Source organism: Lampetra planeri, chromosome 12 (assembly GCF_965212315.1).
Source record: "Lampetra planeri chromosome 12, kcLamPlan1.2.h2, whole genome shotgun sequence".
In the NCBI taxonomy this organism is placed as follows: domain Eukaryota; kingdom Metazoa; phylum Chordata; class Hyperoartia; order Petromyzontiformes; family Petromyzontidae; genus Lampetra; species Lampetra planeri.
In genome coordinates, this window is record NC_136118.1 from 9,972,962 (window position 1) to 9,989,832 (window position 16,871).

Below are 16,871 nucleotides of genomic sequence, written 5' to 3' on the forward strand. Positions count from 1 at the left end.
GTAAAATATCGAAATGTAATGTAATACAACACAGAGGGTCGGTCAACACACAATTAACGCATAGCCTGGTTGATTACGTATTTCAAAGTTTGCTAAGTTAGAATTTAAGTGTGAACATTCTAAAGAGGACACAGGCAGAGAAAACAAGTCGCCAGAGAGAGAGAAAAAAGATAAACTTCCCCGTAGAAGTGGTTCAATCTTAATTTTAGATTGAACCACTTCTACGGGGAAGTTTATCTTTTTTCTCTCTCTCTGGCGACTTGTTTTCTCTGCCTGTGTCCTCTTTAGAATGTTCACACTTAAATTGTAACTTAGCAATCTTTGAAATACGTCATCAACCAGGCTATGCGTTAATTGTGTGTTGACCGACCCTCTGTGTTGTATTACATTACATTTCGATATTTTACTAGGTTATTTAATTTTAGTGTGTCCTTCTCCTGATTTTCAGGCTTGCTTGCCGTGTCATCGTACTTGCAGCACCACGTCTGTTGACCACTCATTGATATGCTATTTTTTTCTCTAACCCCCCCCCCCCTCTGTCTATTTAAGGCCACCCCACAGAGACGATCACCCCTCTCTGTTACCTGTGTTGCTCTCGCTATGTATCTTGGTGATATCTGTCTGCTAATATGTCTGTCTATAGTTTTCTGGTTAGATTTTATGTCGCTATTTCATTATACCTGATGATGATTGCTTGTGTTGCAATCGAAACGTCGTATTCTATTATTTAATTAATTATTTTATCTTTAGACGTGACTTAACCGAAAGAACCAAATAATAATTCCTGCAGTCACGAAAGTTCTAAAATTAAGATTGGTAGATGCCACTGGTTGTTCTTCATATTCTGCAGATGTAGATGCCACTGGTTCTTCATGTTCTGAAGATGTAGATGCCACCGGTTCATCACGTTCTGTACTGACGAAGATGCCACTGGTTCTTCACGTTCTGCAGACGTAGATGTCACTGGTTCTTCACGTTCTGTAGACGTAGCTGCTACTAGATCTTCATGTTTTGCAGATGTAGATGCCACCGCCACCATCTATTGCGCGGTGGTTGAACTTACGACTCTCGATCCGAACATTCAACTGGACGTACGAACAGGTTTGTTCCTGTCTTCGTAAGTCCAAAGTTCGTATGTCGAGGCGTCCTGTTCCACTGGTGTCACGTCCTCTCATCAGCACCGCCCCCTTCTCGAAAACGTTCGTGATGACATCACAAGCGGCATAGGTTACGTCACACTCACGTCACGTGTTCGTTCATTCCGTAAATCGGACGTTAGCCCTTTGCCGCATGCGGCAGTAACCGGTCTATTGCCTGTTATACTTTCGCGATTATTTGAAGAGCTTTCTAACTCAGATTCCTCCAGTATAAATCCAGATTCTATAGTTTTTAAAAAAACGTAATGATTATTGCAAATGTTATTCAATGTATCAATTATTAGTTACATGATTTGCCAATGGAAAACCGTAACACTTAAAACATTTATGCAAGTTGAAGTGCTTTGCGTTCAACACCACATGCTCTATTTTCAAAATGTGATTGGAAGACATACAAAACCAATGTAAAATGCAAGTGAATTGTATCAGTGTATTTTCAAACATCGGACGAGTTCAGTTTGTTTCAAGCGTCAAATTACCCTTCCATGAATTGTCAGTCAAGCAAATTCGTAATCTTCAAACTTCACAAAAACGCTGAAACGTGCAATATTTAAATCTTTTTTTATTTACTCTGAAAAATGAGGAAGACCTCAATCTTTCAATTTCTCGTTGGGTAATAACACCAGGATTTCTTTGTACGTTCAATGAAATACAATGGCAGAACCCTGGTATTCATTGTACAACGAGTTCACAGACCACCGGACAGTGTTGCCAGCCCTGCCTTGGGCAGCTTTAAAAAGCCGAACTTAAAATTCGCGAGAAAAACCAACTAATGTGTAGTCACCGTTTTGCTTCAAGACAGCTGTGCTATAGAATTAAGCACGCAGCAACAGTGGCCCCTCAAACTCCAAATAAATATGCGCAATTGTGGACCATCTTGTAGTTTTTTTTCGGGATTGGCAACAGAATGGGGACTGCACAAATTATAGGTAGTCTACCGTCAATTAAGAAAATTAATAAAACTGCAAGATGGTCCTTACCTCACTGCATTAAAAAAATGAAAATATCCTACTTCCATGTTGTAGATTTTGGAATACTCTGCTCATAAATGTTTACAATGCAACAGCAATTCACACACATCAACAATGCACCAATAACACTGTGCAAACAACAACTGCCTTCTTGATTGCAGGCAAAGCTCCTTTTTTAGTCCTTCTGGCATCAGTTCTCCATTCCGAAAAATATTGGGCCATGGACGCAGAGATCTTCATTCTGGCTCCGTTCTGTGGTGCAGATTGGTGTGATTTAGTTCATTTGTGGTTCGTTAAAAAAAAGGGATATCCTCAGCATTCGTGAAGCTCCTGTTAGTCTGTGTAACGACACAGGGTCGGTGCATCCTACGCAAAAGCAGCAACTGCCAAATGTGGCCCATGTGGACCAATAGTCCCAGTGATTTCATAGCCGCGCACACAAAACATGCGCTTACCCCAAAGGGACACGTATAAATTGGTTGGCAGTCAATGTGCATATAAGAAACCACGAGAAGTGCTCAGTCTAGGCAAACCAACACTACTTAAGAATGTCATTGGAAGAGTTTGGATGCAAAGGAGGACAATGACCAAAACCTTTGCAAGGAGGCCAGGCTTTTGTTGGCAACTTGCAATTTGGCTGAAATGGAGACGAACCGCAGGTGAAAGGGAAACAAAGTAGTTACACAGACTAAGTTTTATTAACAGGGTGCCCGCTGGATATGTGCAACCAACAATAAGGTCGTGGGACAATATGAACAAGCAGTCTTTCTTTTCCTTTTGTCAAGTCAGGGTTCAGGCCTGGCTCAGGTGTGCGAGACTTATATCCGGCGGGGTTATTAATTTAACTATTTCTCAGAAGGCAGGGCTGGGCGGGTTTTGGTTGTTGGTTTTCTCCCAATTGCCCCCGCGGTGGCCATGTGTACTCTAGGCACGTGATTGAAGCCGGAGGCGCCGAGCCCGTCCCTCAGTAGTCGTCCAGATTGAACTCCTCGTCGTCACCCTGGAAGTCCATCCCCTGGAAGTCAACCCGGTATCGCAGGATGCCTGGCAGAAAACAACACAGCAGTGTCCATTAACTAGGATTCAGATATTCCCAAATGTCACATCTGGCTCAGTCAATTCTCAAACATATCCTGGGTAATAGAAGGGAGCGGTGGGCTGCGATAAAACAAAAACAGATAATTCAATAGATTTTAATTAAACTCTAAAACATGTATTTTCCTCAGTAATGGCATGTGTAATAAACCAGTGAGCAAGTAAAAACTAATTTTTGCAAGCACGGTTAACCCATAGCCCAGATATAATGTATAATTAATCATAAAAATAAGGAAACCACCAAATTTCAAACGTATACAAATTGAAATTGTTTACCAACTCATATGTATTTCTAAAACGATGGGAAATAATGCAATCAAGAATATTGTCACAGGTTTCATCACCTCCAATGCCTCCAAAGCCCCTGACAAACTGGGAGCCTTCCTGGGACTTGTCCGTGATGATTTCCAGCGTGGCTCCAAACTTCTTGTAGTTGTTGGCAAACCACTCGAGCAGTGGCATGTTCTCAACCATCTCATGCTCCACCCCCGTCTGTTAAAAATAATGTACCAACAAGCAAAACACAGCAGCTTATTCTCTACACTTTGTCCTATACGTTTCCCTTCAACCACAATAGATAATGTTTTAACTTCCAAACAGAGAACAAAGGCTGTTAACTTGAACACAAAATATCTGGAAGTCAAATATGGTACTTTAACCCATGTAAATTTAAGGATTTGCAGTTCTGCTCTGATATTCATCCACTGCTGTTCAGTTATTCCTGATTGATGTAAATAATTGTAGTGTGGTACACCAAGGTTGCAAAAGTTAAAATTACAAACCTCTTTGTCAATGAAGTGTGACTTGTCCTTTTCTTGCTCTGGCGTTAAATACAAAACCTTCTCCGGGTCTTCAGCTGTTATAAACATGTCAAGAATTTAGATTTCACATGGCCAAAATTGAACATATTTCAAAGTCTGTGTGTGAAGTTGAGTTAGAAATTCGAAGTTTAAGCAGGTGCTTTTGCAAGAATGAGAATCCATTCCAATTTCAACAAGGATTATGCGCACCGTTTGCTTTCAATTAGCATCGATGGTTTATCACGAAGCTTTTTTTTTTTTAAACCAACTAAGTGTGAAACGCTAAATATAGACGGCATTATACAACATGCATTTGTAAATGGTGATAACCCACATGCAAAAATAACACATCAACAACAAACTGCATTTTTGTATAGTTCAAATCCGCTGATCCAGGTGGGTGTAACGCAACCTACTAACCAGGCCCAAAGCGTTGGATTATAGACGCTTGTCACCACACAAGGTTTGTTTCATTTGTATTTCCATGCGCTGCTAACCTTCAGCTGGGTTGCACCTCAGGACGTATCGCGTAATCTCCAGATTCTCCCATACGATGAGGATCTCCACCGCGCCCATCTCCAGTGCCCTCAGCGTGTCATCCACCCCAAAGCAGTACTTTCCCGTGTCCTGGCTGATCTCCTCGAAGTATTTGCCTGAGTGGGCATGGCATGATTCAACATCACATGGGCCACATGGGATCGATGCAGCAGAGGTTTGGCTCCACCTTTATTAAGTTAATGCAAAACTAAAATGTTATATAACAAGTGCAAATACTGAAAATGTTATGAAAATATACCACAATTTTAGGGCAGTGATGAGTCTAAATGTTGCCTGAAGGTATATACCCCTGGCTTCCAATCAAATGGAATAATTTATTTGTGTAACTATAACGTTGCAAATGTAAGTTGTGGGCACCGCTTAACAGCTAAGCTGCTAGAAGTGAAATATATTTTAAAAATATCTATTAAACAATGATGCATTTTCTAAAAAGATTAAATTCTATTTGAAAACGAGTGTGCAGTTTGCCAACAATAAGGAGTAACAACCAATCACCAAAACCTCATACGCACGATAAGAATATTTGAATACTCATGATTTTTTTTGCAATAATCTAACAGCTTTATTCACCCCATTCAACCATTAACCAACTGACATACATATTTGGAAACCCGGTGTATTTCATTCAATCACTTACCAATGAGCTTCTTCTCTTGGATGAATTTGACACTTGTGAGCACCTCCTGAGACAGCTCAATGGCCTGGTTGAAGCCATTTTCCCCTCCATACGATATGTCCACAATCTTCAGCACCTTTGACTGCAACCTCTATTAAATCATAAACAAATACATTCAATAAATTGATTATGCCAGTGTAATTTTTTTTGGGAAAACCAATTAAAAATGTCAAAGCGTAAAAAATATAAATTGCTTTTGCGAATAATAGCTCCAAAGAGCAACTACAAAGAACTCGTGTCATTGTATTTTTTTTTATCCATGCTGATGAAACAGCTGTACATTTCCACTTAAGACACCACTCCTCCTCACCATCTGCTGTCACACCCTGTCTTGATGCAGTCTCACCATGGACTCTCTAAATTCATCAAGTTAAATATACCCAAAACAGAAATTTGCCAAATTGGCAAACAAAAATGGCCTCAACAAAGAACCCATCATGTACTCCTCTTTGGGATCAACAAGCTTGGCATTGTCAATAATCTCAGCATTATCCTGGGTCTATAACTCTCCTTCCCGAAGCATCTCACATCGAAAACCTTGACATTATCCTCGGTTTAGAACTCGGCTTTCTCACCCTAACGTCTCAACTTGGAAAGAATATATTTATCCCACACTTGTACAAGATTTCCCAGATCTGCCACTTCTATTCCCTCACTACAGCCAAGACCCACAACACTGCCTTCATCACCTCTTGCCTTGACTATGTCACTCCATTCCAAAATGGGCTCCCCAAAGCCTTGACCTCCAAATTGCCGATGCAGAATGGCACCATAAGACTCCATACACCCAACTCGGACGTCCATACGCGCAAATGGGCAACGATAACAGATCACACTTCAATACCCACTCATTTTCTAGCCAAATAAACCAAATCAAATGCAAAATCATCCTCACCACCATTAAGTTCCTCCATGGACTCATCCGCACTTACTCATCCTCACTTACCTCTTCTCTAACATCTCACTCTGGCCAGTTACACGACTACAGTACTTTCAGACACTTTAAAGATTTGTGTAATTATTAATATAATTATAAAGCGGCTTAATATCTCAACCAATTAAAATCACACCCTTCACGTTAAGAGAATTATTTAAAATTCCGAGTTTGCCTAATTCATGACACTAGCTCAACTGTTCTCCCCCATTAGCTCGACCACAGTAACCACGACCTTATGCAAGAGACCTCATTCAATCTCTGCTCGGTGATCAGTTGCCCCACTGGTGTCCCTGTAGTCTGGAATTCCCTCCTGTTGGTCGTCCACACTGCCGAGACACTTCTGCAATTCAAGTCCAAATCATTACCCCAATTTGTCACCATTCTATCCCGTGTCTTTTCTCCCACCCACACAGTTCATGTAAAGACTAATGAATTGACCGATAACGCCTTATTATGGAGAGGATCGCAGAGATTTGTAGGATCTTGGTGCCGGCGTACCCGGTGACTACCATTTTTCCCAGTCTCCAATTCCTTGCACCTCTCAAGTCATTCTCTCTCTTAGAGAGCGAGAGATTCCTGTGCGGATTGCAAGTTTAATTATTACTTAGAACTGTCTTGTCCTAAAACAACCTTGTTGAATCCTCCCCCATTCTCTTTATTACCATCATCCCATTCATTAATACAAGCTTTAACAGGCAGGAATTAAACAGCAGCTTGAAAGAACAAAAAAGTCTTAGGATCCTGACAAAAGGCCAACACTGATGATGACGTGCGGCGCAGTGAGAAAGGCAGTGAATTCCAGACGACTGGAAGTTGCAACAGAAACGACGTTGGCCTTGTCTGTTTCCAGAGACATGCTTGACAACGAGGCCAGCTTGAGGCAGATCGGAGGTTGCGTCGTCAAAAGAAATGGTTGCGAGCGAAAAATCACCGTTTCAAACAACTCAATACTATTTTCCCAGATTTAGGCTTTGAGCAGACTGCTAATTGATTAAATAAAAAACACAACACCATTTTGGCAACAAAATTATGGGAGCACATAAACTGCGGCTGCTGCACTAACATATGCTGATGGTGGAATCAATGTCAGGAGGGGGGTGGGGGGGGTGTCATACTAAGTAGCAGAAAAGACCACTAGAGATGACAAATATGAAATCGGTCTATAACAACCCGGGATGGAACAACAACAAAAAAACCCACCGGGTCAAACATATCGGACTGGCTGAGCTCCGTCTTGAAATCAGCCGACCCTGCCAGGATGAGGCCCACTACGTTGGGCTTGTCGTTGGAGATGAAGAGCTGCACGGCTGTCTCCGCCACCTTTCGCACGTAGTTGTGCCGCTTCTCCATGCGAAGCCGCGCAAAACGCAGCGCTGACTGACCTCCACGTCCTACGAGACAGAGAGAGAGATAGATTCAGTAAGCAGGTCACATGAAGCAAGCGCGAGGGAGGTGACCTCGGCTAGTAACAACCACCAGCGGTGGAGGGTAGAGAGCAATGTTTGTAAACAAGACATGACTATGACAAAACACAGCTGCCCACGCAGATAAAATGAAGTCATAGGTAAAAAAAAGCTGTTCACAAGAGATTGAGGTAGAATTTCTCGGGAACAAACGTGGATTTTATTATTTACTAAAACCAAAATAGAACAGTGTAAGACACATTTTATTTGTGACTCAAGCTGATGCAGGTGCCAGCATATGCTGTTGATGAGGCCTGTCAGCGATTACATTTGAAGATGAAGTCTGATTATAACCCCATAAATTCCAGGGACCTAAAATCTTGACTTAATTAAAGCTTTCGTGACTACAGGAATTCATATTCTTTGGGTCTTTTGGGTAAAGCCACGTAGATAGAAAAATAATAAAATTATCACGACGTTTCGATCGCAACACAAGCAATCCTCATCAGGTGAAAAAATATAGCGAGAGAGCTGCTAAATACGTGGCTTCACCGAAAGACCTAAATAATATTTTAGGGACCTGTTAAGAGGTGTTGGAAATCAAAAGTATGGTTAGGAAAAAAGGTAACAGCAAAGCTTTTACATTATTCATTTTCAAACCTGCTGTTAGGTTTGCACAACTGACCAGTGAAATGACAAAGGCTAAGCACAAAATTTCAGCAAAAGTCATGTTTTCTACAATGGTTTCCATATGGTTGCATGCAAAATAATCAGCTTCTCAATACACATTGCTTATTCATGTTGTGACCTCTGAGGACCTGAGTGGAAATGCTGACATTTAACGGCTTGACCAAATCAAAGCTTGGTTCAGCTCACTACAGAATATGTGGGAGTTTCTTACAGGTGTGCAAACACACAAGCATGTAAACACGTGCTATCTGCTCTTTTTAAGTGGATGTGATTGGTTTTAACTGGATTAAGTTTCACTCGTGTAAAAAAATAAACAGATCAGATGTGGAAAATCCAACAGGATCATCGGAAAGCTGCTTATATCCTCGATGCAAATTGGTTTCATTAAGCAAGCTGCAGTACAAGTGCATTAATCCAGATTACGGTGCAAATGCAAAACAACCCTGCACACAACTCAACTCTGTCAGGCGATGCTTTTTTTTAACACAATCACAAAAAAGGCTGTTTTAAAAAGCCAACTGGGTAATACTTAGCAGTGTGTTCGTAAAAGACTGACCGTGCTTTTTGGGGAGGTCCACAGTAAACTTGTGCAAGACCTCTCGAGTGTTGCCCTGCAGCGTGCCAAAGAGTGCACCATTTCCATCCATCACGATGAAGCCAAACTTGCTGTCGTCTGATAGTAGCGCCGTCAGAGCCTGCATAGAGACACACAGCATGGCATTTTATCCACCTCCGGGTCCAAACGGCATCATTCCAACACACACGGTGGTGGCCCTCCTACAAACCTTTGGGAAAACACAGGACGTACAAAGTAAACGCCAGAGTTAAACAAATTCTATTTTATTTCTGGTTTACAGAAGTAAGCCGGGGTTTTTATATCATTATTACCTATTTCACTCAATTAAAAAAAAACTAAACAGATGTAATTTTTTCTGCAAGATGAATACAAAAGCACCATGAAAACATTTTGTAGCTCTAAAATGAAAGCTTTTGAAATGCACGTCCAAGTTAGATAGAATCTAAAGACTCCCGACTCATACCATTACATTAAATAACATAGCAATAGCAGCCACACTTACGCACCTCTGTGTGGAACTTGTTATCGCACAAGTAGAGCGAAGTGTTGATGGGCTTGAAAGGCTCGAAATCGATGTTGACTTTCTTCTCTTTACCCTCCTCTGTGACGATCGTGCCACAGTAAACCACCAATCCATTGGGAGGGACTGTAGATAGGGAAACACGGATCAAGGGCTATACCTCTCATATCAGGTGTGGTAAGGAAGCTACAGGACATTGACTGCATGTTGATCAGAAATATTCTGAGCAAGGAACATGTAAATGCCACAAAAAACCCATAATTAAAATATCTGGCCTGATTGAACATTACAAGCAGCCTGTCTCACAGCATGGCTTCCTTTGCTAATTGCAACAGAATACCTCCAGCATATATATATATGCAATTTACATAAGCATACTGTATAAATAGATCTGAAGCCTTTACACATCTTGCAATCACAAACTGAAACCCACCACAACAGCACAACCCATCAAGTGTCACTGTTGTCATATCGGCATTTTTAAGTTAAACAAAACTGCAGTAGAATAAAAAATGGAATGGATATAATAAAACACAAGCAGCACTATAGAAGGAGATAACCTTTAACCAAATAGGAGATTGAGAAAAGTGCCTGTGTTAACAGGGGACGAGGATGAAGCGCTGAGTAAAACAATGGAACTAAATTATTGAAAATAAAAGGTCAGCCAGGAGCTGATTTTTTTTTTCAAAAAAGAAAAATCAACTTTCAGTCTTAAGCTGAAACTAAAAATAGTGTTGTCTCCTGAACGGACCACCACCAACTTTATGCTAAAGGTGAGCAATTACATGGAAACGTACATTTAACAACATACAGCCTTCAGCCATTTTACACTTGTTTCGCAAAGCGTCAAGAGCCAGAGGGAAATAAAATGTGTGTCTAGTGGCTGGAAATCTCGTTCCCTACCATGCTGCCAGATTTATTGCTGTGGGGCATCAGAGAGGCACACGCGCAGCTTACAGTCATCAGTAATTGAGCCATCAGTGCACGGTGCACACACTTTCTGAATGCACACCGCCATGCGTGACAGGCATGTGGGCACATCCCCACCACTCCATCTACGTATGTGTACATGTACAGCCCTTTTGTTAATCCACTGCTGGATAAGGGCCTCCCCATGCAGTGCTGGCGAGCTTGTAGGGCCCATGCCGTGTGGGTGATGGGGGTAATAGGACTAGTAATAGGACTATACTTCACCACGTTGGTCAGTGCAGGGTGGTGAAATGGGGGTGGGGGGGCTAGATGTGACCATAGAAGTACAGCACAACAATATAAACTGCTGTACTGCCTAGAACATCTTTTATACATGATAGATGCTCATCCAAGCTGAACCCTGCCTAACTTTCAAAATGCGAGGAAATTGGGTGTATTACTGGCAATTTGGCACAGGCAAATACTCCATGCACAAACACACCAATATTCCAATGCCATGCTAACAGCTTATCTAAACCCCCAAAAGAATCTGCCACCACAGGAGAAGCATAAGCAGACACCCTTGGGTATATTAACTAATGGGCAGTTTCAGGAATTTTCCTTCGCTCAGCAAGGACATATAATTGCCGTGGACATGGTATAAGTATGATTACACACAGGTAGCCCTGGAGTGGTGCCAGCGGTTAGAAGCGAGAGAACCCCAGAGACCACACCAACGCCGCTGTCACCTTTGTTGTAGAGCTTGAGCCTCTGCTGTACAGACGTGATGGCTCCGAGCACGGAGAGCCTGTTGACGCGCGACTTGATGTTGGAGGCTGTGCCAAATTCGTCTGCAAGCATCTTGGACACGCGCGAGATCTGGTCCTTGGGTGGGATGATCAGTGAGATCATGCTGGTGCCATTCCTGGGGATCACACAAAAAACGAATAGATGAATAACTACCATCACAGGCCACAAATTGGCAATTAAGATCAGCCATTTTATATGCGCTTGAAAACAAAGGATTCAAACAATTGTGGTGTCAAAGCCTGCAGTCCTGATTAGCTGCACTCCATTTGTTATTTTATCACTCAATATTTTTTTAGTTTTACTCCCTTGGGGGCATTCTATAAATTGGCTGAGAGTCCATCACTGCTTTGTAATCAATCATCTGTTTCACCAACGTGGTGTTCATGTGTATCCAGCAGCAATTAAATGCAGTGCTTGAAAATGCACACATACATTTCACAAGAAAACTGTGACCTTGTTAAATTTACTCCACCTAAACGTTGCACATATGGCCTGAAAACTAGCTGCACTGAAAAAATCCCAAGTTTGCAGACAGGAGCAGGATAAATGCAAAATACTCTAATGCACTGTCTCCATGAAACCCCCACCATCCCTTACAACACGAACCATGACAGTGTAAATTATTATATAGCATCTTAAACCATTACTTTCACACCATATGTTTTTAAGGCAACCTTGTAAACAATGGGTTGTTTGCGGACCAGCGAAAGCACACGTCAATTTGTAGGATACACATTTGGAATGTTTAGCACGTTAAGACGTCACATGTATAATAATTCCTGAACATTTCTGTGCAAGTGCTGTGTTTTGTTCTGCACGGTCTTGTAAAATTACTATTTTCATCAGTATACGGGGGCAGGGCATAATTTCTCCAACGTCACCGTCAACTGCACAGCAACCTACCGGCACAAACTGAGCATTATGTGCGACAGCCTCAAGGAAGGAGGAGAGGGTTTGTTTTTGTGGGATTGTACTGGCACTGGGCTCTAGCCAGTAATGCCCCACGACTTTGCCCTGTGTCCAAATTGGACTCGTGTCTCGAGCATTCCCGCTGCCTTGCAAACCCTCAAGATGCAATTCTGCCTCGTAGCGACCATTAAGCGTGTGCAGCATTGTCTGCCACCCACTGTGCCTCATTTAGATATGGGCTAATGGCCAATAATTTGGGATGTAACGCTGACACATTTTTATTAATTTTAATTTGAGAGTTATTGTTCAGTGTGTTTCAGTTAACTGAGCAATGGACTAATAATACATCGTCATAATCTATTACACGACATTTACACACAAGTACACATTATAACTGAAAATGCAGTAGTTATACATTCCATTACCTGGGAATAACTACATTTAAACCCCGAAGCAGTGTTTGTAAAAATAAATAAACCATCATATTAACTTGTCAATACAAAAAGTTAATTACCAAAGCAGATGTATTCGTCAGATGCTTCACCTGAGATTGGCTGAAAACAAAAATAATGAATGCATCCACCTTGGTAGCATATCACACACTCAGTACTGCATTGCTAATTAGCCTAGAAAAGATCCAGATGCAGCTAGATCTGGCTAGTTTAAAAAAAAGCAGTCACACGGTTTTTGCCACACGACTGCTGTGTTGGGGCAAATTAGACGAAAATTCACCTCACACATGCACAAGGAAAATTACGTGTCCAGTTCAGGGCAAGCAAATTAGGGCAGCGTATTTAAATCCCCCCCCCCTCGCCAATTCAAAATGTTGGCGTCAGAAAACCATGTCAGCAGCTGCCTCCGTCAGCCTTTTCTCTCATGCCACTGTATATAAAGTGTATTTATATAGAGCATTATATAATTACGAAGACAAAAATAACCATGGCATTTGATAAGTTACTATTAAGACAATGTACATATTAAAAAACCTACTATGCCCAGACTTAACAAAAAGCTTTAAATGTAATTTCAACTAGTTGACTCATTCTAGACAATGCTCCTGCAACGAATAGACCACCTAATGCAGGGTGAAAACGGTGTGTGACACACATCAGACCATCACAGTATGCCACTCGACCAAAAAAGCTAGTTCAAAGCAAACTGCATTATATTTCAAAAGATATATAATCTTTAAAACCAAATACACTGATTAAGTCACAGAGTTGATTAAAAAACACAGCAGGATGACCCTAGCAGCCATTGCAGCGAGAGGTGGCATTCCAGGAACAAATTAACGAGTCCCACCCACATTTATGAAGCGGACCGCTGTAAATTCCCAGTTTTCTGTAATAAGCAACCAAGTACCACATTTAATATCGTCGTGTTGTACTTGGCAAACCCGGGACAGAGCCACGGGGCCAGTGTCGCGACGCGCTCTGCCGAAATGCACTGCAGTGTTGCTGCTTATTGTGCAAACGTTATTCCAAAACCCGTACCAGGCAAATGTTTGTTTTAATACGCCAAACCAAAACTGCTGTGTGAACAAAATGTTACAAGCCTCGTTCGCAACTGAAATCTGCGGGTGTGGTCACGATACAAATCATGAACTCATTTTACTTGCTTTGCCAATCAAGTAATAGAGAATTTTAAAAAAACATTTGCAATAAATGGGTGCCCAAGACGTACTCTGTACGAGTGCAGACGATACAGTCACAAAAATAAGGTATAGCCATTTCCTGAAATGATAGCCCAAAAATGCCTTCTTTGGCAACATATGGCAAAATCGAACAACCTAGACCGAGAGCACACACGCACAGAAGGAAAATACACATTTGAGCAGAGCCGAGGAGGGGAGGATTGCTGCTGCATAGCAATGTTGGCACTGGCACAATGGACCTTCATCGAGCAGTGGATATAGTGAACGACTTTTTTAAAAAGCGGCCTTAGTAGCATGGGGGGGGTAGGGGGTGGTAGCCGGAGGCAGGTTTTGCTGTTGCACAAGCCATCCGTGTTTTCCTTGCGCCTGTGGGGGAATGAACCGCACCACCTATTCGGCGACGCTTGCTTCATTTTGAGCAAATAAGTTCAGAATTAATGCGTCGTGTTAATTCGACTAAAGGCAATTGGTGCCCCGGTGCTGTTTCGACACGCTTACGGTGCTGTACAGTTCAGCTGCCCTTGTCAACTGCTGGTCGGAAAGCAGCCGAGATTGAGGGCGAGTCTCCATAATACTGTACGTAAAACAATTAGGATTTATAAAGCGTGTGAACGTGATACATGGGGTGGGGGGGGTTGACACGCACATCTAGAGAGTGGGAGAAGGGTTTCTACGATGTATTTTATAGGAGGGAAATAGGAGTGGAATTGGATGCTGTAATGAAAAAGTGCAAATGAAGATGCAAGAGGGGCACACACTAAAAATATAGACATCGCGTAGCTGCTTTACAACGCAGTCGAAGGGCACACGTGTTGTCCGAGTTATCAATTGGGTGTCCATCTGAAAAACACGACCTGATCGCTGTAATAAGGAATATTTTGAACCATTAACTACGGTACACAAGAACACGTTCAACAAGCCAAAATCCACAGCCTTGAAAGATGTCCCAGTTGAAAGCGACTTAAAACATGAATTATATTAAAATTAAATACATTATCATTATAAATACAAACATTTGTAAGGCCCGTTGACAACAACACCTTGCTGAATTGAGGCTTCCCCACGCCACTTCAATCATCGTGAGGGTTGTTTGACTATTTTACTTTGATGGTCCAGCGAAGGTATGGCAAGCACCAGGTTCTGGAATCGCCACTCACTATCGATGATAACCGTGGCAGCCTGGTTCAATATCGCAGTGCGCTACCTATCCACTGCGCTACCTTCGAACTGACCACGAGCCATGGTAATGGGACAAACAACGAACCCTCCTTCCCTAATAGAGCCCCAATAACACGCCTTACATGTGCCAGGGCCGCAAAAACAGGTGCGCGGGGCCGTCGATTGACGCTTGCGATTAGTGTGTCAATAACACATTCTGACAATTGCCCAAACGCATTAGCTGCGTTGACAATCTATTTTAATCCACCGCAAGTCACACGGCACGTCTAATTGTCATCAACGGCTAGTTCATGGCAAACGTGGTCATAAGAGTGGCGTAAAATCCCAAATTTGCATGTGCATTCTCAAAATTGGTATCAGAGGGGTTGCAATTCATGAATCTCGTCGATTTTGGGATGACCTTATCTGACACACATAAAAGCCCGATAACCAAAATGAACACTGAATATTGTAGAGGTATTTATATTAGGAAAAAAACAAGTCGAGTCTCGCGACATTAAAAAAACCACGAGGCACTTAACACGAAAAGGTCAAACGGAGCCACCACATAATTTCACCAGGGGTCGCGACAACCCGAGGGGGGGGGGGGACCAACACTCATGTATGCTCGCCATCACTGGCCAAGGGAGCCCGTACACACCACATCCATCCATGTTGGGGTAGAGAGAGTAAACCACCCTTGGCGTGGGCGGCAACTCACGGACATTCACCAGCACCACGGCCCATTACACAACCTCGTGAGCACGAACAGCCTGGGGAAAGACGACGATCTCCACCCCCCCTTACCTCGGCACATACACACGTGTGACACGCGTACCGATGGCGAACGCCTATAAAGAACGACACCGCGCACATGTGTGATGTGGCCAGTACCCCACACGTAGGCCTGGCGACCTTTGCTTCATCCACAATGCCAACGTTGATTAAACACCGCATCACGTACTCGTTTTAAAGCCAAATAATCGCACCGAGGGAGGGAGGGCCCAGGAGAAGGTTCAAACACCACGTGCCACCGACACCAGCCGTAGCCGGCAATCACACGGGGGGGGGGGGGTCGCCGGGTTCGTAGCGCAGTGCGCGCACCGCTACGACCACGCAGACCCACGTGGCGCAGAGACACGGCGAGAGACGACGGAACGGAAAAGGAAGCCCCCCTCGTTTTTCGGCTGCGTCACTCGCCCGCCTCGCCACTGCCCTCGGCCTCCGCGTCGCTTCCAGCTAAAACCCGGGCTACCCCCTCACCCCGCCACACCGCCGCCGCCCTCCCTTCCCCACTGCTGCTCGACTGATGCCGCCATCGCCGCCACCAGCGCTCGCCGCCTCACCCGCGCGCCGCCTCGAGGCTCTTGATGAGCTTCTTGATCTTCCAGATCTCCACGTTCCTGTCGGCCGCCGTCGGGTCGTCCGCCATGTTCGCTCCTAAAACAATGAAGGCGGAGGGAGTGGGAGGAGGAGCAGGGCAAGAGGGGAGACGGACGACGACGGCGGCGGCGGCGATGAGACGCGGGCAGCTGTCCTGCGCGGAAGGCAAAGACCCAGCGGACGCGGCTGAAGTTCGACGCGCTCGGCTAGGGGAGGGAGGAGGAGGAGGGAGGGAGGGAGAGGCGGCGGCGGCTGCGCTCACTCGCGGGGCCTCGCTCCGCAGGCTGCTACTGCTATTGCTGCTGCGCCCGGGAGCTCCAACATGTGTTGCAACCTGGCGTGGCGCGCGACGTACGTCACGTCCGGGAGTGGCGTCACGTCCGGCGCGGCGGTGACGTCACTGCCGGCCCCCCTCTCTGTCCACCCCATACACCCTCCCACTCGCCCCCTCCCACTCGCCCCCCCCCTCTCTACCCCACCCCCTCTCTACCCCCCCTCTCTACACCCCCTCTCTACCCCCCTCTCTACCCCCCTCTCTACCCCCCCCCCCATTCACACCCCCCCCATTCACCCCGCCCCACTCACCCTCCCACTCGCCCCCCCCCCCACTTGCCCCCCACCACTCACCCCCCCCCCACTCACGCCCCCACACACCCCCCACTCA

The 16,871-nt window shown here is 44.1% G+C and overlaps 1 protein-coding gene across 1 annotated transcript; it reads right to left on the reverse strand.

The window, feature by feature from the left end:
* Positions 1-1,702: 1,702 nt before the first annotated feature.
* Positions 1,703-16,571, reverse strand: ETF1 (eukaryotic translation termination factor 1). Its single transcript, XM_078599461.1, has 10 exons — positions 16,171-16,571; positions 11,043-11,218; positions 9,371-9,510; positions 8,844-8,982; positions 7,395-7,585; positions 5,219-5,348; positions 4,521-4,676; positions 4,006-4,079; positions 3,568-3,715; positions 1,703-3,172 (listed from the first exon to the last, which is right to left on the reverse strand). The coding sequence occupies exons 1-10, from the start codon at positions 16,254-16,256 to the stop codon at positions 3,093-3,095; spliced, it is 1,320 nt and encodes a 439-aa protein (XP_078455587.1). The 5' UTR covers positions 16,257-16,571; the 3' UTR covers positions 1,703-3,092.
* Between the last annotated feature and the right edge of the window lie 300 nt (positions 16,572-16,871).